The sequence below is a fragment of the Nannobrachium achirus genome (genome assembly GCF_963921795.1).
Source record: "Nannobrachium achirus genome assembly, chromosome: 1".
Taxonomy (NCBI): Eukaryota; Metazoa; Chordata; class Actinopteri; order Myctophiformes; family Myctophidae; genus Nannobrachium; species Nannobrachium achirus.
Genome location: NC_137810.1, coordinates 24,293,424 through 24,319,538, shown reverse-complemented (window position 1 = coordinate 24,319,538; position 26,115 = coordinate 24,293,424). Strand labels below are relative to the sequence as shown.

The 26,115-nt window shown below is 42.1% G+C and overlaps 1 protein-coding gene across 3 annotated transcripts in view; it reads right to left on the bottom strand.

Annotated features, from left to right (window-relative positions):
• Positions 1-23,138, bottom strand: part of tpm4a (tropomyosin 4a) — a gene marked incomplete at both ends in the record, with an annotated part of 34,937 nt that extends 11,799 nt beyond the window's left edge. For 2 of the 3 annotated variants that reach the window (XM_080732369.1, XM_080732370.1), the window contains 2 exons: positions 20,503-20,628; positions 23,025-23,138. In XM_080732369.1, coding sequence (XP_080588495.1) covers positions 20,503-20,628; positions 23,025-23,138 — 240 coding nt within the window. Of the gene's footprint in view, positions 1-15,499; positions 16,007-20,502; positions 20,629-23,024 lie in introns of those variants that run through there. The other variant, XM_080732371.1, reaches the window with a different exon arrangement.
• Positions 23,139-26,115: the final 2,977 nt, after the last annotated feature.

Here is a 26,115-nt window from a genome sequence, read left to right as displayed (position 1 = left end):
TACCTTTTTAAGGAAACGACGACCGATCGGATTAAAATGCTCCTCGTTAAATAATACGATCATTACGGGACATTCTGCGGGAGCGTACCCTATGGTGACATCCGTGAGCCTTCACTAAAGCAATTTATCTTTGTAATCTGACCGTTTGTGTAGACGTACGTAGCAAATTGGTTAAACGGCTCAACAGCAGATTGTGTTGAATTCACGGTTGGCGCAGCGTAGCGTCTTTACATTTAGCCCAATAATGCTAATCTACAAAGCAACTAAAGTTTAAAACATACATAAACCACTTTAGCCCTATGTTATACCAAGGCTATTTGAAAATAGCCGATCTACAAGCTCACAACGCATTGCGGTGCGACGCGTTGTGAGCTTGTAGATCTGCTATTTTCAAACATTTTGTACTTTTACTTTTGGTACTTTAAGTACATTTGGATACCAATACTTTTGTACTTTTACTCAAGTACATTTTTAATTCTGGACTTTTACTTGTAACAGAGTGATTCTACATTGCAGTATTGATACTTTTACTTAATTATAAAATGTAGGTAATTTTGTAACACACTATTTTAGTGAAAAATAAAAACTACAAAAAGAAGAAAATGACAGGATGAGCATATAAGGAGGGGAGGAGGTAGAAAAGACCACTGGCCACTATTTCTGACATGGCTGCAAGCACTATAGCACAATATATTACCACAGGTCTACTACTAAATAGTAGTTTTAAATAATTGTAGTAAATAAAAGTAAATTTGAAGTTGACAGCTACCACTGTGGGTGTGGTTTGACTTGGGGGAGTGATTTAGGGGTGTAGGTAAGTACCTATTGTCCCTCCCATTGTCACACCCACTTCTGGCGACCTAGAGGTGTAAAAATGTTCCTGGCATTCAAATGGCTTTTTAAGCACTTTGGGGTTTATGGTGCAACAAGTTTAAAATATCCATAACTTCTTCAAATATGCTCCAATTCCAACAAATGATACATCATATGAAAGCTTAGATTCTGTACTTGGATAATCTGTACAAAAAAGAAAAATGACCAATGCAGACATAAGGAACAAAGTACCAGACCTAGTCACATATATGGATTCTGTTAGTGTGGTATGTGGCCGATGTGACCTCCATGACGTCCTGTTAGATATGGGCTTAATATTGATGACATCAGGGATCTCCATATATGGGCATAAAAGGGTTTTCTGGGGAATACCCATATATGGACTTTTACATATATGGAGATCCAGGTGATGGTAGTCAGCTCCACATATTGAGAGAGAGACACACACAGATGGGTAGCGGAAGTAGTTTGGTTCCAAATGTGGCATCAGGAATCTCCATATATGGGCATAAAGGGCATTTGGTTCCCCTGGCATCACAGGGATCTCCATATCTCCATATATGGGCATAAAAGAGATTTGTTCCCCTGGCATCACAGGGATCTCCATATACGGCAATAAAAGGGATTTGGTTCCCCCTGACATCACAGTGATGTCAGAGCGTAATGTCAGAGCATGAGAGTCAATCAACAAAAAAGACAAGTGTTACCCATACAGATAAGGTCAAGATGTGACGGTTCTGATATTAAATTGTGACCTACGGTTGTAATAACATTCAATGTTGTTACAAATGGAAAGGGATATTTCCAAGATTGTACAACAGTTTGTCTTAACAGACCAGTATTAATAACTGTTTGTGCGTGCATGTGTGCGTGCGTGCGTGTGTGCGTGCATGCGTTCTCTCACCATGCTAAAAGTACAACTTAATTCCCTACTACTTGAAGTAGTCAAGTAGAAGCAGTGAAATGCCTGCACTGGACAAACAGACACTATTTTTCCACATAATTACAGTGTGCAATCATTTTAAAGCTAATCTAGCCCAGAGTTCAGTAGCTGGTACTGTAAGCCAGTCATTAGTCATTTGCCTACAGTGAGTCATTCCTTATTCAGTCTGTCTGTAAATCAGCCAGTCAGTCAAGTAAAACACCAAAATGTCAGTCAAATTCAGTTGACATGCCAAAAAAGGCTGGTCATTCTGACACATAATGTCACTCAGACTAAGACCACAGAAAGAACACCAGAGATCAATGGATGGAGATAACTTGGAGCAGAGCACACGAGGAAAACGAATGCCTATTTGTGAAGACCGCCATTCCATTCTGTCATAGACTGGCCATTTTCAAAATCAGACATGCCTTCCATTGGCGGCGGAATGGAAAATAAAGTGGGGGCATTAATTGTGGGCGTGGCCAGATAGATGGTGATATTACAAGGTTCACTGTCAGTTTTGCTTTAGCTCCAAAGAGCGTAAAAAAGTTATCAGATGGACTCATCTGAGTTTAATAAACTCTAAGCACTTTAATGTGTTAGATGACAATTGTAAGTAGCTCTGGCTAAAAACTATAGAATTTTTATGTAATTGTAAATGTACATTTTTGACTTCCTATTTAAGGGAAATTCAAGCTTCCACTTACTCTTTTTACCAACTTATGTCCCTCATCTCATCCACATTATGGCATAATGCCTAGCCTGTGATATTGGACAGCAGCATCAGTTCCTTCAAGATGTAGTGGGGAAATAATTTAAATTGACCTGTGGCCATGAAACTTTCGTTTGTCTTTTTTGCCATTAAGTTGGCCATCTCGCCTCTCACTCTGGTCAACAGCACGTTGCTTTAGCAGCTGGACATTAACGACATCTGTTCTTGGCTTTGTATGAAAGCATTTTCTGCACAGACAGCCTCCTTTGTGTATCCAACTTTCCCATGGCTGTACACGATCGATGGGTATTTCTTCCACTTGTTCACACCAGAAGCAATTACGTTTTCCTCTCCGCATTTTGTTAAGTTCATCAGGTTGCGGCAAGACGGCAAACTGTCGCTGTATGGTGTTGACCCATGCTTTCTGTGCTTGTGTTTATAGGGTTGTGTGTGACATACAACATCAGGGCTCTGAGGGCGTGCAAGACATACAAATACACAACATCTATACATCCTGTAGCTGTATCCTGTACTTCGTGTTAATTCTTGCAGCTCGAGCTCCGAGGGCATCTGAAGATTTGTGTATTAGCCGTAGGGCTGTCACGATTATGATATTTTACATGGCGACTAATTGTCACTCAAATAATTGCGATTAACAATTTAATTGCGTATTTGTCATTGACAATTACATTTCTGTTTGGCTTTTAGGCTTTGAAGATGCACCTGGCAAATATGAAACATAACCTAAATATACCAAGAAATGACTGACATATTTGACAACTTTATACTTAAAAAAGAACATTGATAGTGGAAATAGCCAATCTACAATCTCACAACACGTCGCAACGCTAGATATACTATTTCCATTACTTTTTGAAAGTGTTTGAAACTATATTAATATTTTTCAACATGGAAACGATTATGACGATTATGCAAAATAATTGCGATTACCTCATATAATTGCGATTAGACGATTATGTAATAATTGTGACAGCCCTAATTAGTCAGCTAACCCAGAGCCTTCTAATAGAGAGTTACGCTAACCTGGGGGCACAAAACAGCATTGGTCACGCCCATAGCATACTCTGCATTCTGTAAACTTCCGGTTCAGCGTTTTGTCACTATTCGCCAATGTTGTTGCATGCCAGAAATAGCAGATCTACAATCTCACGACGCGTCACAACGTGACTTGCAGATCTGCTATTTTGGGCAAATGGCGTGTGCAGGCGTGTGCATATGAACATTGTGTGTGTCTGTCATTCGTGTGACAATTAAGCCCAGAAGTAAATTAATTACAAACAGACTTTTGATAAAGGTTTGCTGCTGTTAATCCTAGCCTTTTTTTTTGCAACTATTTTGTTTGTTTTTGAATTCTTCATTCACTGTAAAGGAATGTATTCAAGCAAACACAGTCACAATGACTGGACCCCAGGCCCATGGGGAAAATGAAGCAGAATATACTGTATGCAGAGCCTGAAACAACAGACAGTGTTATTTCCTGAGTAAAGCAATGGGCCGGGGAGAATGCCCTTCACATGCAAACAAACATTCTATTCATGAGCTGCAGGTCAACTCAACAGGCAGGCTGGACGCTGTAAAAAGGCACCAGAAACACTCTAGCAAAAATACACACATGCAAACACTGATGCATGGCTAAAACACTCTCTCTCACACACACACACACACACACACACACACACACACACACACACACACACACACACACACACACACACACACACACACACACACACACACACACACACACACACACACACACTGGTTTCCCACCAGTTAAATGTCTTTGTGTTGGCAAGAAACTCATAAAACGGGGTCGAAAGAATTGAACACAAACAAATAGTGTGGTTTGTTTGTGTGTTGGCCTTTATACATATTGGGGGCAGCCCTCTATTCAGAAACACCCCTACCCCTATTCAGAAATACCCCCACTGAGGTTAGGGTTAGGGTTTAGGTTAGGGTTAAGTGACACCTCTATTTAGAATAATGGAAGTCAATCTTCTGAATAGAGGTGTTTCTGAATAGAGGTGTGTATAAATATCAACACACAAACAATGAGTATGTGACTTGTGTGCTGCTGCTTTCTACAGTGTGGGGGATCCCCTCATGGACACATCCTAAGCCCCGTTTTCACTGAGTCAAACTGAGTCCAAAATGACGGCAATTTTGAAATTCACGCCATGTGAAAACGGCCACTTATTTTGTCTTCCGTTAGTTTTGGACTCCAAAATTTGACGGCAAAATACCTAGTAATTTTTGATGAAAGTACTGGGAGAATAGAAATTTCCCCACAGTGAAAACGGCATACCGTGATTTTTACTTTTTTCGGACAAGCAGGTGCATGCAAGGAGCCAATATTAACAGTTAAAGCATTGTAATTGGGATTGAAAGCTTCAGAATCCATATTGCATTTGAATATTATGTAAGCCTGCCAAACACAGAAGACAGACGTCTATTTCTTTCTACAATCTCCTGTGTCATTTCTTTATATGAAAATACCGTATATAAAGAAATGGTGTATTATTTAAAACATAAAATATATTTTATTTTCATTTGTGCTAAGCAACAGGCTAGATTGAATGACTGAATACTTTATGTATTAACAATTTGCAAAAGGTACAATGGTACAGTTATTATACATTAATGCTAAAAGGCACAGAGGGCTCAAACAGTCCAGAGGGCTTGTTTCCATTGTGGTCCTATGTATTCAATTCATCAAGACACAGACACGTACTGTAAATACTATACAAGAAATCATCAATACTACTGTGCAATAAAAGTACATTTACAGAAAAACCGTGTGGGGTCATTTCTTTGGGCCGGTTAGAAGGCTAGTCTAGGTCTGGGTCCAGTTGCAAATTGCAGTCAGGTGGTCTTATGGCGGTTTTGATATAGGCTTAATTAACTTGGTTTCCAGTAGGACATAATATTTATGTGACTGCAAAAGCGAAACGGAAGTGTGTGTGTGTGTGTGTGTGTGTGTGTGTGTGTGTGTGTGTGTGTGTGTGTGTGTGTTTGTGTGTGTGTGTGTGTGTGTGTGTGTGTGTGTGTTTGTGTGTGTGTGTGTGTGTGTGTGTGTGTGTGTGTGTGTGTGTGTGTGTGTGTGAGTGTGTTAATTTTTCAGTGCTTCCCATGTACAGACGGTTAGACGAAAGCATTAAAGAGAATTGTGTGAGCCAACAGTGTGTCTCTGGAGAGATTAGACACAGGCAGTCATGTGTTCAGAAACATGTCCATACATACAGTATGTGTCTTGACTGTCTTCATGCCTCCTGGTCTTTCAGCCATGTCCAGAGAAGATAGGACCTTTCCTGTGGCATGCATTGCTGCTAGTTGCATGTACAGCAGTGGTTCTCAAACTTTCTTGTCCAAAATGTATGTATTTGGTCACAGACCCCCATCTGTAAAGGGTTTGTGACCCCTAGGGCAGTGTTTTCTCAAACTTTCAAATTTCAAGGTCTCCCCTTAACTCTGTACACTTTCAGAGTTACAGACTTGTATGGGTCACTTTATAGACCCCCCTAAAGGAGCCCACAGAGTCCCTGGAATCCACTTTGAAAACCACTGCCCTAGGGACCCCCTGGTACCTCCCCAAGGAACCCTGAGCGAGTGGGCGTTCCCGGACCCCACTTTGAGAGCCAATGATGTGTACAGTATAGCTGGCATTCCGAGGTCCCAGAGAGGGACAGGAAAAGCATTTGAGTTAAGTTATTTCAGCTGAAAAAGTGTTCAACCAATAGTTCTATTCTATGTATGCTATAGACAAGTAAAGTCACAGGACACACTTGGGATAAGCTCATTCAAAACTGTTCAAGAATTTAAAATACTAAACATAAATCGTTTGAATGATGGCTTTGCTACTGGGACAGTGTGGTACATTGTTAAATGAGTGGTTCTATGGCAAAAATAAATAAATTAATGAAGCACGTTTCCTTTGGAAGAAACCGTGAATGTAGTTTAAAAAAGGGAGCTAGTAATTTGACAGGAAATCACCCCCCATTAACATCCACTCCTTTCCTCTCTTGTTCTTGAAAATGTGTTATTTTCGGGGAGTGACGAGTATAAATTAGCCTTCAGTAACTCTCACACTACATTCTCTGGCTGCCAGGGGGACACACTCCTTATATGGTAACACATACACTCTGAAGAATGTTTGTGGCAGAGTATCAGGAAGATGTTAGCAGCAATCACACATGGACACAGACAAACACGCACACGCACACATGGATGGCACATCCATGTGTGCGTAGACAAACACACATAGACAAACACACATGCAATGCACAGGCACACAAACACCCATGCAACCACACAGTCACACACAGCCACCCACTCACACAGCCACACAGCCACACACACACACACACACACACACACACACACTCACACACACACACACACACACACACACACACACACACACACACACACACACACACACACACACACACACACACACAGGCTAAAAAACAAAACGTAAATGAAACCATCTGTAGGGAATGAGGACGGGGAAAAGAGAGATACCACAGTACAAGAAGCTGCTCTGTTGTACTCGTCCTCACACACTGATCTAGTTAAAAGCCTAGGAGAATAGATGACACGAATCACACAGCCTGGTCTCTTGATAGCATCAACCAAGCTAAATACAGCATATAACAACAATGAGTTGTATTTGGAATGGAAAAGGTACGACAGTATCGCGTTGTGTTGTTTGCTGATAATTAAGTGTGATTACATATTGCTATTTCTTTTTGGAAGAATGATACATTGTACACTAATGGTTGATATACCAACAGAATCAGAGACCCTTCTTGGAGGGTTTCTTTCCATGGCAGCTAACCCTAACCCTATAACATAGAAATTCCTAGTTGACACTAATAATCCAAAGACATGTAAATGATCGCTGCTTGATTGTCTCCCAGCTGCAGTCTGGCAAAGTGTGACAAGAACTGGCAACAGTATATTTGGTACGGGTGAACGGGTCAACATCTGGACTGGAGGAATCTAAATTACCCCCCCCAGTGCCCCACCCGCCCCCACCTCTTTCTCTCTCTCTCTCTCTCCCTGAAGTATCTCTCTCCCTGGTGTATCAAATGCCCAGGAGCCTTTTTGGAGTAAACGTGTAGAGCCAAATTTGAATTTAAATATACAGTAGTCATAATCTAGTGATCATCAATGGCTGTAATCATGCAAATGTGGAGCTACAAAGACTGACAGAGGAAATGGGAAGCAGTCTAATAGGCATTGTTGAATGTGCACAGGTTAGCTAGTACTATGGATAAAGATCTAGGCCTAATTACAGTATATTTTTATCTTTTGTATGACAACTCTGTCATTGTCTACAACTATCAACCCACATGCCATTTGAACCTTACTTGCCTTTTGAAGTTACTTTGTCCACATGACACAAACACACACATGGAGGTTGCCAACTGAACTTTGTTGCAGATTCTCCTGAACAACTATTGAAGGGCTGACAACTATTGATTATTGTCTGTCTTAGCGATTATTATCCTATCAATTACTTTTTTCAATTAATCGAATGATTGAATAGAAATAACAATTCTGATCATTTCTTTTACTTTTTATAAATCAACAAGATCGAATTCACTTTCTATATCAACGAAATCGATGATTAACCACTTAAAGCCAATATTCCATTAATCATCTTTAATGGTAGGATGACAAGTGAGAGTGCAGCAATCAAATGACTTGCAGATTCCAGGGCAGTAAGCTAAAGTGCAGCACAAGGCTTTTAGTTTAGTGGAAGAACTAATGCTGCTGCTCAATACGTTGTATGCATTTCGAATATTTTACATACAAACCCCCCCACCACCTTCCCCCTCCCCACATACTGTACAAACCCACATACTACATACAAAACAGCCCTGCGACTACTGTATGTGTGCGTGCGTGCGTGCGTGTGTGTGCGTGCGTGTGTGCATGTGTGTGCCACTCTGTGGAATGACTGAGATGCGTGTAAAGATGGCCGATTCCAAGCGAGTCTGTCATCAGTAGATAATGTAAACGGAGGACATTCAACCTACAGTGCAAACACACAGCCCAATACACAAAGAATGAGGCCTCTCAATACCAATAGGAAGTAGAGAGACTACTGCACACTTGAAGAGACCATGATCTCATACCAGTATTAGGACACTAGAGGTTCGCGGCCCTTCGGGCCGCTCACATCTAGAGTCCACGCCCGCTTCTTTACTAAAAAACGTAAAAAAAAAAAAAAAAAAAAGTTTTTGAAAAAAATAAATAAATAAAAAAGTTAAAAAAATAAAATAAAATAAATTATATATATGTATATTGTGGGGTTTTATTGTGGCGGAACTATTGTGGCGCAGCGCACATTTCCGGTCGGACATATTTGACCGCCGGACGCACTTCCGGTGTGTGTGTGTGTGTGTGTGTGTGTGTGTGTGTGTGTGTGTGTGTGTGTGTGTGTGTGTGTGTGTGTGTGTGTGTGTGTCCCTCTCTGTTGTAAATGTAATTCGATACACTGCCCGCTCCTCTCCCCTTCCCTCTCCCTCTCTCTCTCTCTCTCTCTCTCTCTCTCTCTCAGTGCCTGTGTGAGTATAGGCTTCAAGCATGTCCGTTTTGTGGAGGCTTCATGTCCGTGCTTGAAGTGGGCGTGGCCTCTAAGCCAATTGTAAATATAAGATCATTTTTCGGATCTTCTTGAACCCGAGTTCAAAGAGTTAACCAGGAGTGGATACGTAATAACAAAAGCATAAGTATTGTAAGGTTGACTGCTGCACCTTGTCAACAAGTCCTTGAATGGCCCAGAAATTATCCTTTAACAGTCCTTTTAGGATTTTGTTACATTTTGAAAAGATTATTTTTTCCCCAACAGGGTTCCCACTTGGTTTTAAGATTTATTTTGTATGCGTAATAATTGAATACTTGTGAAGAGAGACCAGACAATTTAAATAACAGAAAGACAAGTAAACTAGTAACTAGTAAAATTGTTTACAGCTCTATATATTAGACTGACCAATCCCTTAGCTGCTCTGAAACACTAGACTGGCTCAAACCTGCTTTCAGAGCACAAATAACTGCTTTTTGGCATTGCCCAAAGCTGGCTAACATATTGTATCTTGGAAAAAATGTCTCCCTGTGATTAACTGATCTCGCCTGCCTCAATGGAAAAACATGCATCCATAAGGGTATATAGACATGGCTCATGTACTGCAATTGTACTTGAACAGGTTTTAAGACAAACTATGTTGTCAAATCACCATACTGCAAGTATAACACGAAGATCCTCTCCCTTCATCAATGCAATGCCACTTGATGGGTGACATTTTAAATAATTCAAAACATACACCCAGAGTAGCTAGCACAGTTCATACTTATACATATTCCCTGCTGGTATTGGAACCCTCAACCTTGGCAAGTTTAACCAATGAAGCCACAAGCCACTGACATGGGAGTGTTCCCCAGAATGCCAGCGACTGCCAAAATGCATCAGCATGTGGTGGTTATATTTGGAAAGTTGAGTTATACCCAGGAAGAAAGTCCAGCCTAAGAAAACAGCAAAACCAGGAAGTAATTCTTTCCATAGAATCCAGTCTGCATCGAGTCTGCCCAATGTGACAGCTTCAAGACCACTGACCACACAATGAAGTAAACAGATGCAAGCGTTTGGCTAATTTGGAACTCAATAACTGACCAAAATAGTCATCTATAATGCAAGCATTATTTGTTAAGCATTTCCTTTAGCTATAGCCCACAATATGACATAAAGAGATAATAGAAGTAGCATAACAGAGAGGCATTGTTGAAGCACTATTGCTGAAGGATTTAACCAGAAACTAAAACACTATTGCACATTTCCTCTTAAAGATAAAAATATGTACATCTAAACTTGGAAGAGAAGGTGAGTGTAAGTCTTGAGTCTTGTTGTAACATCAACACAAGACACTGTCATTATGCCTGGTCTATTACAGTAAGGGAACATTGCTGTAAATGTGGCTGAAATGTTAAACTTTCAACATAGGTCTGACCAGGATATGGGATCTGCATGGATCAGAAGAACCGGTCTCAGCAGGCCTGAGAGCAACACTACTCCATCTAACTCACACAGCCCTGCGCACACACGCACGCACGCACGCACGCACACACACACACACACACACACACACACACACAATCGCTTATCTTTCTGTTGATCTGGGCAGCAGAAAAGGGACAGGAAGTGTTGGGAGTAGAAGCACAGGAAGTGCTGGACCAGTGCCGACAGACAGCATCCTGGGAGGGGCAGCTTGGAGTCCCCAGCTTCCAAACACAGATACCCCACATCAGACTTTTTATTCCCGCCTTGATGCTTTCTGACTTTTTATTCATGCCTTGATGCTTTCCTCGGGTACGGATTTGTACGTTCTCCCACATCATTTTATCCGGTCTGCTTCACCTTTCCTCTTTCATAGCTGTTAGTTACAGTAGTTTGTTAGACAGCAGTAGAAGAAGCTGGTTCTGTACTAATGTTGTTTTGAGCATTAAGGAATGGCTGATGCCCCAGTTTCATTCTAAACTACTAGACCGGTGTGTTGGGCACCAGTCTACTCAAACGATGCAAGTAGGATGCGATGCAAGTTGGAAATGCATCCCCCACCCAGTTATACAATACCCATTGTCTGTGTCCCTTTTATGCCCATATATGAAGTTCCATGTTAGCCATGCCCAAATATGTCCAGGCCAGTCCATGACATCAGTGTTATGACTTAATTTTGATGGGATCAGGGTACTCCATATAGGAGGATTTATCAATATTGTTTTGGGCAAACAAGAATCCGACCGACTTCCCACTCAACTCATCACTCTCTCGGGTCCTCTGCGATAGGCACACGATTAAAGTTGATCGGGCGAGTGGTTCTCGATGTACGCAGACAGGACACACACTCACTCACATGCACACACGCAGAGATTCATGAATTTATAGAAGGATGAACAGCAAAACAAAACTACAGAAAAAGTGAAGCAAAGGTGGCAAAAGCAATGGAACAGCATAACACTTACACCAGTGTTTGTGTTATCTATTACTGCCGCATCACTACTACTGTATTACTATTATGTATAACGTATCCTAAATTTGAATATATCATGAATATGGTGATTCATGTTTCTTAGACTATGGGTCTTCAACAGGGGGTCCAGGACCCCTAGGGGTACTCAGAGTTACTACAGGGGGTCCTCCAAATTTTTGAGTGATAGAAACTTTTTTTCCTTCTTTTTTATACTAACCACTTGAACACTAGCGTCCATATTCTGAGAACTTTAGCCAAAAATAGCAGATCTACAAGCTCAGAGTTAAAGGTAAAGTTTATTAAGTATTGACGGTTCAAGTGGTTAAATATCTGAAAACACAAATTGACATGAATCCAAAATACACTGACGATTGTGCTGTCAAACAATGAAATATGGAATCTATGATTGATAAGGTAGTGAAGGTCTAAGATCCCTGTCTTAGACCGTAAGGCCTGGGAACCGTCTTGACTGAGAGGAGGTCTTGGCTGACGGTTTGTGCTCTCAGCTTGTCCATTGCTTTTCATGGAGAATTCCCATAGTCAGGGATGAAATACAGGCAAATTATCTTTGGCTGAACTGTTAACCCTTAACCATCAACAACATCATAAAGGCTGTGAAAAAGACAAACACCCTGAAGAGCATCATGTAAATGAAGTCCATGGATGAAACACATCGGTGTAAACGAGTGTTTCCAGATTAGACTGTGTCATGACCTGTAATCTAACATTATTGGGTGGTTAAGTAAGGTCTCAGGAGGCATCAAAACCAAATTAGGAATAACATTAAGTAATTACATTTAATTCTCAGCAAGAAATGTGGCCAAATGTGCCTCTGTTGTTGGCTCAACATATTCAAAAAATGATTCATTAACTTAATAGTCTCAGCAAGGTTCCGGTTTTGATCTCAGCCTTGTTCCAATGAAAGGGGCTGTTGTGCCAAGAAATCACTACGGGTTGCCCCAATTATTCACATATGGTACCCTTGAGGTAGCCAGCCAGCCACACATGCTATTCTTCTATAAACATTTAACAGCATGTGCTTTGAGAAATCTCTATGTCTATGCTTTACGATTGACAGGGATGAAACTACTCAAAAGTGTGTGTGTGTGTGTGTGTGTGTGTGTGTGTGTGTGTGTGTGTGTGTGTGTGTGTGTGTGTGTGTGTGTGTGTGTGTGTGTGTGTGTGCGTGTGTGCGTGCGTGTGTGTTCCTTTCTTGTAAATACATACATGTATTTTACGCCATTTTCCTGGCTCTTGGTATCCTTACACATTGTAGTTCAGCTACTTCCTGTAATCACCATCTCAGGTCAATGAGCTTGACGTTGAGCCTGTTCTTCATTCAGTCATACCTGGCTCACTGGACCATTGTTTACAAGTGTACACAGCAGTGGCCTTAACGGTCCCCTTAAACCTTTATGCCTCCCTGGACTAGTCTGGGATGTATGTTGTTTTGCACTAAAAGAGAATGTGGCCTTTTGAAATACAAAGTTGAAAAAGGCATGGCTTTTTGACAATTACCAAGGTGCCACGCCCATAAATTCTCTGTCCACTCTAATATATCCCCATCATTAACCCCACCCCACCCCCACCACACACACACGTACATCTGGGATGTGACTACGAGGGCAAGAACATTTAGTGCCCTGCGTTAACTAAATGGTCTAGTAGCAACCTTTAATCTCCATAAGTGTCAAGCAAAAGTAACACAAGACATACAGCTGATCTCCAAGCTCACTATGCGTCATAACGTGATATGAGCTGAGCTTGTAGATCTGCTATTTCTGAAAGTGAAAGTGGTTAATTCTGTCTGTGGGCTTTTATAGATATTTAACCACAAGTATTAACTACTGTACATTGATTGGATCTAATGGAACATGAGTTTTCTTTTCAATTTCCTGAAAAGTAATGGTTTTGGACATACAAAGTTCCCACCCTCCTACAGCAATGACAGTAGGCTACCTCCAATACATATATAACCTACTGAACAGGACATGCACCAGGTACAGGTGCTATGCTGTCGTCAGCTCACGTGGTTTAAAGAGGACAAGAACAATGGTTGACTTGCCTACGACTTACTTTGAGAATAACGTTGAGACATTTTTTTTTTTGGTTTGACTTAAGTCTAAGGGCTCGCCACATCTACACTGGCACTAACTACATGATATAATGCATGTTATATGAATTTACATTCAAATGGTTTGTATACATTTACAAATAAATGGTAAATGGTGCATTTATATAGCGCCTTTATCCAAGGCGCTTTACAGAGATTGTGGATTACGTTCACCCATTCACACACACATTCATACACTGATGGCGGAGCAAACCATGCAAGGCACCAACCTGCTCACCGGGAGCAACTAGGGGTTCAGAGTCTTGCTCAAGGAGTCTTCGACACTAGCTCTGGGGGAGCCCGGGATCGAACTGGGAACCCTTCGGGAACCCTCCGTGTTTCTCTACCCCTGAGCCACTGCCGCATATAAAAGATGAGTAAACTCCAATTTCCGCTAATTAAAAGGTCTGTACTGAAGGGAAAAGCTCTACTTAAATTGGCTCCTTTCATCATGTCATCCCCTCCACCTACACAGGCAACACCTACTCTTCCCTCCCTCCACTTGTTCCGTCTTTAGCAACCTCCAGTGTAGGCCTTCATGCTATCATATGGCACATGTGGTTCTCAAACGTTTTAATTTCAAGGACCCCCATATCTCTGAGAGTGTACAGATGGAAGCAAATGTGGACCTGTACACTGTCAAGGGTTACAGACATGTAAGGGTCCATTTGGAACCCTGAGGGTTCCTGGTCTGGGCACTATTTTGAGAACCACTGATATGGCAGATTCAGAATAACTAGTACTATGCAAAACCAAGCTTATCAATGTGTTATTAAGACTCATATACAGTAAAGGAAGTTATACAAAATGACTAAATAGCTTAGATATATGATGATGTTGGTAAAAATGCAGTCTTTAGAAAACCAAACTACAGGATAGGCTGTCTGGTTGGCTACAATTGCTCATAAACCAATTAGTTAATGATTCACTGACTTTGCCTAAGTGTATCTGTTGGCCATTGGTTCTCAAAGTGGGGTCTGGGGACGCCCAGGGGTCCTTGAGGGAGTTCCAGGGGGTCCCCAGCTAAATGATAGTTAGGAACCAAATGGAATCTCATTGGGTATGTAACTCAGATACAAATCGAACCTAACGGGTCAATTTGGTTCAATTTTTACACTCAGTTAAATTAACATTGATTTTACAATATAAACTGGGGTCCCAGAGATAGAAATACCATTAAATGGAGGTCTGTAGCATAATGCATCCTAGAGCCTTACAAATCTTCTCTAAAGGGGGTTCCTGGCATAGCCTTTCAAATGGGGTTCCTCTGGCTCATAAGTGTCAATTTGGGGGTCCTTGACATGAAGAGGTTTGAGAATCACTGCATCACATTACAGAAGGGGGAACGGAGCAAGCACTAGGACCTGCAGGAGTCCACACTTCTTTTTCTTTTTTCAGGAGACCAACGCCTTGCATTGTGTCCTATGGCTGTGTCACCTCACACACCGGCCGATGAATCAATGAACCGATGCAAAAAAGTTCACTTTGTTTGCCCCGAAATGCATTCATTCACCGTCATCTCATCAGCACCAATTTACTGTCACATCGTGGCAAATGAAAGTAGACGGGGTCCGAGAAAAGAGATTGAAGAGACAGAAACTGAGGGTAAAGGAACGTAAAAGTACTAAAGAATCTGCTCATTGTTTCCCAGTGGTGTAAAGTAACTATTACATTCAGCCTACTCAAGTTAAGTACTGTACTTACGTACACTTTTTACTTTACTTGAGGATTTCCAGTTTTCAATACTTTTACTTCTACTCCACTACTACATCTCGGATAACCTACTTTTACTCCAACTTCAATCATTTGAAAACTGTAGGCTAGTAGGCTCAGCCTACTAGGCTGAAAAGATTTTTCCTCACTTTCTCTCGGAGTTCCCGTTCACTGTCCAGCTCTCTCTGTAGGATCTGAGCGCGGTCCTCTGCGTCGTCCGCCTGCTGCTGCAAACACTGGATCTTCCTCTTCACAGCATCCAGAGAATTCAGACCTGCCATTCTAACGCTATCTGCTATACAAGAATATAAGACTAAAAAAATATACAACAAACTAAATAAGACTATAACCTCGCGCTGTGCAAATGTTTGTTTGTTGATGCGTCGGTCTACAGAAAATAACAGCACAAATATCTTATTTAAAAAAATATATTATATACAGATCCGTTTGGTCAAAGTGTCTTTGGGAATGAAACGAAATCTTCAAGTGCAAAAACAAACGAGAAAAAGTTATATAACCCCACGCCGTGTCCTGTCCAGGTGCTCACTCAGATGTTTCTTCTTGTGATGTTCAGTCTCTCTGCAGGGATCACAACAGCTTCTCGTTTTCGGGCTGAAGAGTTGTTTGGAATGTAACGCATTCACGTGGCACGGCGGTCCGGCTGGTTGTGGAGGAGCTGCTCTGCTCTGGCGGAATGGAATGGGAGGAAATTAAACTGAACTGAAGCGAAGCGCGATCGGAGTCTCGAACTCTGGGACGAGAGGATTTGGTTGATGAGGTAACGGTTCCAGGCGGGATAGGCGGGGCGTATTCAGTGGTGGAAAAAGTAGGCTACTCACATATTTGACTTAATGTAGTAGAAATACTCTGTTACAAAATGTAGGGAGGCTACTTGAGAGTAAAAGTTGTATGAAAGTGTTGGCATCAAAGTGTACTTAAAGTAGGCTACCAAAAGCAAGAGTACAAAATCTTTGAAAATAGCCAAGGTGTGTTGTGTGTGTGTGTGTGTGTGTGTGTGTGTGTGTGTGTGTGTGTGTGTGTGTGCGTGCGTGCGTGCGTGCGTGTGTGTGTGTGTGTGTGTGTGTGTGTGCGCGTGCGTGCGTGCGTGTGTGTGTGTGTGTAAAAAATATCTCTGTGACTGTGACTGATGTGATTTGCAAAAGGCTATGGGTTCACTCCTTTTTTCACTGACTTTTCAAAGTCAGTTTGAACTGGTTTCATTTTTTTATTGTAAAGTCATGGACATGGTACACACACTGACACATAAGCCAGTTAGCCAGATAATGTAATTCCAAACAAAGAATGAACAAAACGGATTTGACTCTTTTACTGCTAATAAAATTAAAAAATATGTACATTTTGAACTCGTGATCACAATAATTTGGTTGCCCGAGTCCGACATATTTTAAGCAAAGCCTGTTGGCATCTTTAAAAGTCTGCGTGCGTTGTCTTAAAACTTGCCCCCATACCATAAAATTATCATAGTTATCTTTACAGTTTAAATAAGCCATATCAGCCCTGAGCATCACCCAGATGACAGAGCCAATCAGACCAGCAGACAGAGAACAGTGTGTGTGTGTGTGTGTGTGTGTGTGTGTGTGTGTGTGTGTAGCTGGTATTTGTCTGGTTGAATATATTCTTAAAGCATGTGCTGAGTGGGCCCGCCGCCTGTTACAGATTTATGTTACTAAGTTCTTTCACGCTATACTAGAAGTCTGGCCTGTGTTTACATTCACAATTTCCTATTCGCATAACAAGGCTTTGATTAAGTACACGTGGGCATGGCTGCACAACACATCACAGTTCATCAGGATAGCTTTAAGGTTCACTTCTCTGCACAGTTGTGTTCAGTTCAGGGCAGGGGTCCAGGTTTCACCCTCTACATCAGTGGTCCTCAACCTTTTCATGCCGTGACCCCCCAAAATAATCATATTTTAACTGGGGACCACCCCCACCCCCCACCCTGACGAGCACTAAGAGTTGAGGCATTACATTTTGTATAACACGGTTCTATTGTGAAAATAGCAGATCTGGCTATTTTCACATTTTATGCTTCTAATATTGTGCAGATACCCTCTATACACTCAAACGTTATGTTGGTTTGTTTACTGTTGAGTGAGAAAACAAAGTTGCACATTAAGTTAATCATCTGGGGACCCCACAAAATAATTTGGGGACCCCACTTGGGGTCCTGACCCCAAGTTTGAGAACCACTCTAGGCCTACATTTGTGTTTGACTCCCCGCTTGATTTGCCCCCTTGCACCGGAAAAGCTGGAGGCATTGATTTCATTAGACACATGAGTGTGGCCCTTTCTGTTTGCCTTAGCTGCATTCCAAGCATACCAGAGCCCCTGCCACTGCGCTCCACTTTCTCTGCTAGCTGGGGATTCAAACCCAGCCCTTTTCCTCGCATTACCATCTTTACCACTGTTGCTGTTGTAACATAGGCACTAACATAGGCACCCCCCCCCCCCCCCCATTTACCTTACAACTACCCCCATGTTTTCCCTGCGCTGAGCATATTGTGTATTTTTTACTTATTTTCCTTCTTGTAAATGCAACAAATGTTATTCTTGTTATGGTTGCTATGTCTGTAAATTGAGTGCCAAGGACTTCCGATGGAAAAAAAGACCGTAAAAGGCCTTATTCGGGATGTTCCTGTTGGGCAGGATGTTCAAACTGTACCTGTGCTGTTGCCTGGCTCCAGCCAATAAACCCGCCCACTCTCTGAGTGGACTGCTTAAATCAGGCTACCTGTGTTATGCTGCATCTTAAATGTGTCTATTGTACATGTGATTGTTGTTCATTGTGACCAATAAAATATTCAATCAATCAATCAGTGACGGCATCGTGGCTCAGCTACCTGTGGCACCACCTACTTTCCACCCCCAGGCATTGTGTTTCTCAAATCTCTATATGCTAATATTGAAATAGTTTCCTGAGATTTACGGGACAAAGCCTGTGTTTGTTTTTCTTGGCAGGCCAGCCCTAACTGGCTGTGAACATCAGTAGTAGCCTACTACCGGTTGATCATGTCATCTTTATTCACTGTGAATCATCACACACACGCACATACCGTAGGCTATTATTGCTATAGCCTGTCTGGATCATTGGCTTGCTATGCTCCCATCCCCACCCCCACCAGGTTGTCTGTCTGGTCAGCGCAGGCTGTGTGGATATAGATGTGTAATGACTTGACTGCTGCCTCTAATAAGAGACTTGTGGAAGGTCATTCATGGCAGTGGAGCAGAATTCCTCAGAGCTGCATGTCCATTCCACTGCAGGCCTTATCTGTGTGTTGAGCAGTGTGCGGCTGTGTGCCGTAGACCCGAGGTCACTGTTGGAAATACTTTCAAGCGTGTTGTGCAAGACTCATTCAAATATCTGCTTTGGTGCCCAGCATTTTTAATCACACATTTTATAATCATTAAAGGAGTAGTTCACCCCCAAAATGACTTGTTATCCTATTGATTAGTCACACCATGGAGACTTGAGTTCAATAATATTTTTTTGTAAGACAAAAGAAAATTATAGTAAATTTACCCCCATTGATTCTGGACGGGGACCCAAATGCATGGGCCTGGAATGGGGACCAAAATGCATTTGGGTCAGAATCAATGGGGTAAATTTAGGGTCAAGGGTCAAGTAAATTTACCCCCATTGATTCTGACCCAAATGCATTTGGGTCCCCATCCAGGGCCTTGTATTTGGGTCCCCATCCAGGCCCATGCATTTGGGTCCCTATCAGAATCAATGGGTGTAAATCTACTATAATACATTTTTTGTCTTAGGAATGCGCTGTTTTTTTTTTTGTTTTTTTTTTTTGAACTCAAGTCTCCATGGTGTGACTAATAAAAAAAAATCATTTTGGGGGTGAACTACTCCTTTAAGCTTATTTTATAACTGGATGAAGCTAATCCTATGTGTGACTGTGTCTGTTTAGCCACTTCCTCTTTCTCCAAGTCCAGTACAATGCAGTGTTTCCATGGGATGTCCTCCACAACACTGAAACAATGAAACATCCTGGTGGAAGGTAGGCTGTGTCTCTCTCCTCTCTCCCACCCATGCCCTCCCTCCCACTGCCTCTCCCTCCTTCTCTCTCTCTCTCTCTCTCTCTCTCTCTCTCTCTCTCTCTCTCTCTCTCTCTCTCTCTCCCTGTTAGACTCCCTGTTGATCTCTTTTTCTCCCAAATGGTCAAGGAACCATCATCACTGACAGATACTACTGTGGTTTGCAGTATCACCACAATCCATAATTGTATCTTTGGTCAAAGATTGTGACCGATGATTCATCAGTAGAACCATTTGAAGCGGGCAGATTTGTTTTCGAGACTGTTTTAGAGAACAATTATCCTTTATGAGGATGAAAGTGGGTCTGTGGTGATGATATCATATGCGATAACTGATTAAGATTATGCTATTTAGCCCCAAGCAGAACAGTGTGTCATTTTGTCATCATCATCATTCACCACAATCATAATCTTTAAGACAGATCACTGTTTGGCAAGTTACATGAAAAATGTTTACTTTTTCCATCCATAGTGACTACATCTTTAATGGACGCCTGTGTGTGATACCATCAAAGAATTCAGGTTTTGCGTCAATGTACTGTATAAGAACCAGATGCTAATACAAAATGGACGAATTGGGGAAGTACTTTTCTGTAGTGTTATGAATGTACAGTGTTATGATGATGTTACAGCTGCAAGATATAAAATACCTGTCTTTTAACACACTGTGTCTTTTAACACACTGTGTGTGTGTGTGTGTGTGTGTGTGTGTGTGTGTGTGTGTGTGTGTGTGTGTGTGTGTGTGTGTGTGTGTGTGTGTGTGCGTGGCGTGCGCGGGCGCGTGGGCGTGTCTGTGTGTGTGTGTGTGTGTACACTACAGGGTACTGGTGTGCTCATCTTTCAGGACTGGCTGCACAGGAATGTAACAGACTCTGTGATGTGCTCCAGACCACAGCTGATCAAAGGAATCTCACAGCTGGTACTGGCATTGAGAGCCGCTATAATGAACCAATGGACCATCCACAGGCTGGTGCGTGCGTGCTAGCGAACATGTGTGTGTGTGCGTGCCCGTGTGTGCATGTGTGCATCTGTGTGTGTGCATGTGTGCAGGTGTGTGTGTGGCGGCTGGCCCCTTCACTTACGTCTGTTGCCGCCTTCTCTGACTGTTCCAGTTTCTCCTGAGCATCTTTCAGGCCCTCTGTGTGTTTGTCCAACTCATCCTCTGTCATCTTCATCTTCTTCTGCAGGTCCTGCAACTCATCCTCCAGCTGGGGATGAGATGACTCTGTTAGCCTGGTGAACACTCTTCTATTCTATTCTATTCTATTCTATTCTATTCATTGGAGTTAAGTATTTTACCTGCGTGATATCGGCTTCATTGTGTCCCTGGGTGTTTCTGATGCTTTGTTTGGTTTGAAATACCGGTATTGTATGCATTGTATTTTATAAAACATTGTATTTTATAAAACAACACAATGCATGTTGTCCTGTGTCCTGTGTTGGCCATGCTTAATAGTTCATGCAGTTTATTATTATGATTTGTATTTATTTCTTTTTTCATTTTACAAAACAATTATCAAAAAAATAGGAAAAGAATAATAAAAAATAAAAAAAGGAAAAAAACAGGACAATATCAGTCACCCGAACCAAGGATGGGTATTTTCAATGAATCTAACAAAAAAAGTTTGAATTACAATGGGTTTATTAAGTATTATGTTGCCCAGGACAGGAGGTGTTGTGTTGACATCCATAGCTTTACACCAGAGGCACATCATGTACTGGAGGACTGATTAGATGTCATGTTTATGACTCTCCATCTGAGTGTTAATGGTAATGCTGTATTTTTAGTCCCTAATAACAAGAGCCCTGGTATGTACAGTCTAATCTCTCTCTCTCTCTCTCTCTCTCTCTCTCTCTCTCTCTCTCTCTCTCTCTCTCTCTCTCTCTCTCTCTCTCTCTCTCTCTCTCTCTCTCTCTCTCTCTCTCTCTCTCTCTCTCCCGCACGCACGCGCGCGCACACACACACACACACACACACACACACACACACACACACACACACACACACACACACACACACACACACAGAGTTAACTGTTCCCCCTAATCAGTTCCCCTCTGGGCCTGCCTTTGGTGCTGTGAAGTGCTTTTGATAATCCTGATGGATTCCACGCTGTCTATCACTTCTGTTGTCTAAAAATACAGCTGTTATCATAGTGAACACACAGGCACTTTGGGCCTGGTGTGTGCGTGCGGGCATGTGTGCATGCATGCGTGCACGTGTGCGTTGTACACACGTTATTGTGTGTGCATGTGTACACACGTTATTGTGTGTGCTGGTGTGTCTGATGTGTGACTATGTGTGTGCATGCATTATCAATTATTGTTAATTTGCATGCATGTGCGATGTGCCCTAACTAGTGTTGGAACTGCCTATCCGCTGGACACTAGAACAGACAGACATACAGATAGATGCTCCATGACACTCTCCTCAGTATGGTCCCAAATAGGCTCTTCCAGGTCTCTGACCATACCAGGGCCTCCTCACAATTTCCTCTATGCATGGAGAACAAGCCCTGATTGTGGGTGGCTTCACCACCTGAATGGGCCAAGCCCTCTGTGGTGTTGTCTCCTTGGATTATCCTGATGCAAGTTCCAAGTCTCCCTGTCAACACTGTTAAGTCCTGAACTGTTGTTCGTGTGTCCAGAGCCTACTCATCTATTTGTTGTTGCATAGAGCCTGTGGCGCTCATCTCCAGTCTGAATGATCATGTTTTGTTTCGCTTCCATGACTTCTATTCATTTGTTATGCACTGGTCATAACACGCCACTGTGGGTACTGCTCAAATCCAGGACACTCACAATGTTTGATACGTTGTGTCTATAGTACCTATACATGGTTTTAAGACTAGCATTTATATGCTGTAAGTATACCATGGGTGCAACCACAGTCCTGAACCTGAGCTCACTAGCAGCTGTTGGAGTTTTGAATGAGTCCCAGTTGTTCACCCTGGCTTTTTAGTCTATCCTTTTGGAATATATCTAAAATATATTTAGGGCCAAACTTGTAAGTTACTTTTCCATTTTAACGTATTATTTGGAGGGATTAAATATGAAATAGCAGTTTTGAGCATAGTTGCATTGCCAGAGGGGACATCAATGTGCCAATATCTTACTCAGCTAGACTTTCTCAACTCAATCTGTTTGAAATGTTTCCAGTAAAAAGGTTTTTCACAGACAATTTCCTTAGAAGTATGTCTGCTGTCAATTATTACCTAATAAGATGACCAACGGTAAGCAGCAATAAAACCCAAACTCTAATACTGGATAAGAGGTGGATTTCTACAGCTATTGACATATACTGGTCGTTTATTTCTGTTGTTAATGTGAATGTACAAATAATCACCATGACATTTTACAGGAAGCAAATTATCATTCTCTAAATTTGGCATCATGATCCACCTCTACACAGTAAAATCCTCAGTGTTAATCTGTCTTTTAACTCTGCAAGTATACACATGTGACCTGACCTCATGCACCCTTATGGATCCATTTGTTTCCAGTTGTACTCTCTAGTTTAACCAACTGTAAGCATCCATGCAGTTTGATCTCTTTATCTCTCCTTTTTGGCTTTGCCATCTCCCTCTCTCTCCCAGATCCTCACCTGTTTGCATTTGTCCTCCGCTGCTTTCTTGTCCGTCTCAGCCTGCTCCGCCCGGTCGATGGCGTTCTCCTTGTCCAGCTTCAACATCTGCATCTTCTTCTTGATGGCCTCCATGGTGGCGTTGGCGTCTGATGTCCCTCACCGAAAAGAACAAAGGTAGTAGTATAGGACGTCTGTCGATATGCTGTTGCCTCTCCTCTGGCTCGAGATGTGCTCCTTCCAGAGATTGTCCTCCTGTGTGAGAAATGAACGTTTTTCGTTTAGGGAACCTTAGTCCAAAGAAGGGCCAGAGGGGGAAAGAAGAAGAAGAAGGGACAGTGAGTCAGAGGAGGCAGAGAAAGGAGACAGAAAGAGCAGGAACCCTGGCCCGGTGTAGAGGGATGGAGACTCAAGCCCCAAGGCTACTGACAGTGATTTTAACTGCAACTAAACCTGCCTCCAGGCACTAATGACCCCCCTCTCTCTCTCTCCTTTAACGCCCCCCCTCCACATCTCCTTCTCTAGCTCCATCCAATCCTCCATCCACTCATTACTCTCTACTCAGACCCCGTCTCCCTGATAAACACACTCACCAACTACTACTACACACACACACACATTCCCCCTATCAAACCACTCTTCCAAGGCCTTTAAGGAATGGTCTGGCTGGCCCACTCTGCCGCGTTCTACTCACTCAACTCTTCAGCCGCAGCAAATCTCCTTATTTGGGTTGCTGTGTTTTCACCGAGACAGAGATCAGACAGGAGAGAGAGAGAGAGAGAAGCACAGGTCCTGTTTCCACATTTAACCTCCCACGAATGGATAAGAACTGCACTGACACTTTACATGTAACACTCAGAGTCTGTGTGTGTCCGTGTGTCCGTGTGTGTGTGTGTGTGTGTGTGTGTGTGTGTGTGTGTGTGTGTGTGTGTGTGTGTGTGAGTGTGCATTCATGTGCTTCTGTGTGTGTCCACTTGATAGAGAGGTGTTGAGGGAGAGGCTAATGCAAAACAGAGACACAGAGTTGGAGAGGTGGTGTGAGAGAGCCTTTCATAATGCAAGACGAAGAGAGAATTTGAGGAAGAGTTTGGGAGACTTTCATAGAGATATTATACTGTAGGTAAAAGATATAAGAAAGAGAGTGACACAAACACTTGCGCGCATGCACGTACACACGCACACAGACACACACGCACACACACACACACGCAAACACACACACACACACACACACACACACACACACACACACAAAGGGATAGTGTGATGATGCCTGTCCAATGATCCGTGGGTCGGCTGTTCAGATCCCGGTCCCTCTTGTCCACATTTTGAAGTGTCCTTGGGCAAGACACTGAACCCCACATTGCCTCCAATGAGTCCGGTCAGTGTCGTGTGTGTGAATGTGGGAAGTGAGGACGTTGGCGTCGACTTTTCGCCGTTTCTCCTCCCAATGTATGAATGAATGAACCATTGTAAAGCGATTTGAGCACTTGGAAAAGCACTATAAAAATACAATTCATTATTATTACTAGTAAGACGTCTCAGGGCGACAAGCACTACTGCTTAAACAGTGCCCATTTGATTACCTCCTTAACAAATGACAGGACCTGCTGGGTGAAACATGTTTACAATTTAGGCATTTAGCAGATGCTCCTAATCCAGAGTGATTTACAGTAATCAAGGTAATACATCAAATGCATAGAAATAGTAATCTAGGATCATAAAAAAATCAATAATCTGTACATTGAAACTATTTACACTTCTATGGATGCCAGGTCTACAAATGAACCTGGCATCTGTCTACAGAACATGCTATCTAAATTATATTTTAGAGTTTGCATAAGCCTGCAAGGTTGTCAAGGCTAGGACAAGTGCTGCACTTGTTTTGGGGAACTGTTAGGGTTAAGTATCTTGCTCAGGGACACTTTGAACCTTAGGCTTCCTGCAGGCGGGCTCACTAACCATTCAACTATTGCTGCCCAACCTGGTATGAGGAATGACCAATAGACCCTGGTCAGCTGACCTATGGGTCCTGGGCATGTATTGTTGTAGCAGGTCAGTGAAGTGTCCTGGACATCACTATACAGTATGTTTCAAAATGAGGCTCTAGCACTGGTAGACCAAAGTACTCTATCCCAGTACTTGAGTCAAAGTATAGATAATCCTGGTGAAACATTACTCAACTGCAAATGAAAGTTGCTCAGTCAAATGTGTTTCCAGTTAAATAATTGGATTAGGTGATTTTAAAAATGCTTCAAAAAAGCATAACAAATTATATTTAAGGAAGCTACCGTATATAACATTTATATCAAAGCATGCTGTATTAAAATGTAAACACTTTCCAAAACTTTAAATAAAATATAAATAATAGTGAAGATAGCAGCTCTACAAGCTTAACTGTGATGCACGGTGAGCTTTTAGATATATTTTTTTTAAATAGGGCTTACGTGTCAAAATGTCCCTGAGCACGACACTTAACTCCTAACTGCTCCCTGCACTCAGCTGGGTGAAGCTAAAAACTGAAGTACCCCCGCAGGATGAAAAAAGGTCAAAAACAAAAAGGTATATGGAATGCCCTTCCACAGGTCTTGAAAGCTGCACCCTCAGAGGACATTTTAAAGAAACACTTTAAACACTACTGCTTAAACAAGCATTTGTGGAATGTATTAGATGTTTAGTTTTTTGATGTTTGTTTTTTTGTTGTTTTTAGTAATTTGAATGTTTCATCTTTATTTCTGTAAAGCAGTTTGTGAGTTCTCTCTGTAAGAAGTGCCATACATGTTCATAACTAAGAGTTGTTGAACATGTTTCAGCAGGAAGGTCATGTCATTTGTTAATGAGGTAATCAAACTGACACTGCACTGGCTTTGACAACATTAGAGACTATGGATGACGATGATGGTGATGGTGCTTTTCCCCAAATGGAAGGAATGTTTTAAGCCTAGTCATAGCCTGATAATTGAAAGTTTTCTCTTGGAAATCCTCATAGCCTACTTGTAATGTACAGTATGTCACTCTCTCCCTCTCCCTCTCCCTCTCCCTCTCCCTCTCCCTCTCCCTCTCCCTCTCTCTCATGCACGCACATTGCACGCACGCACGCACGCACGCACGC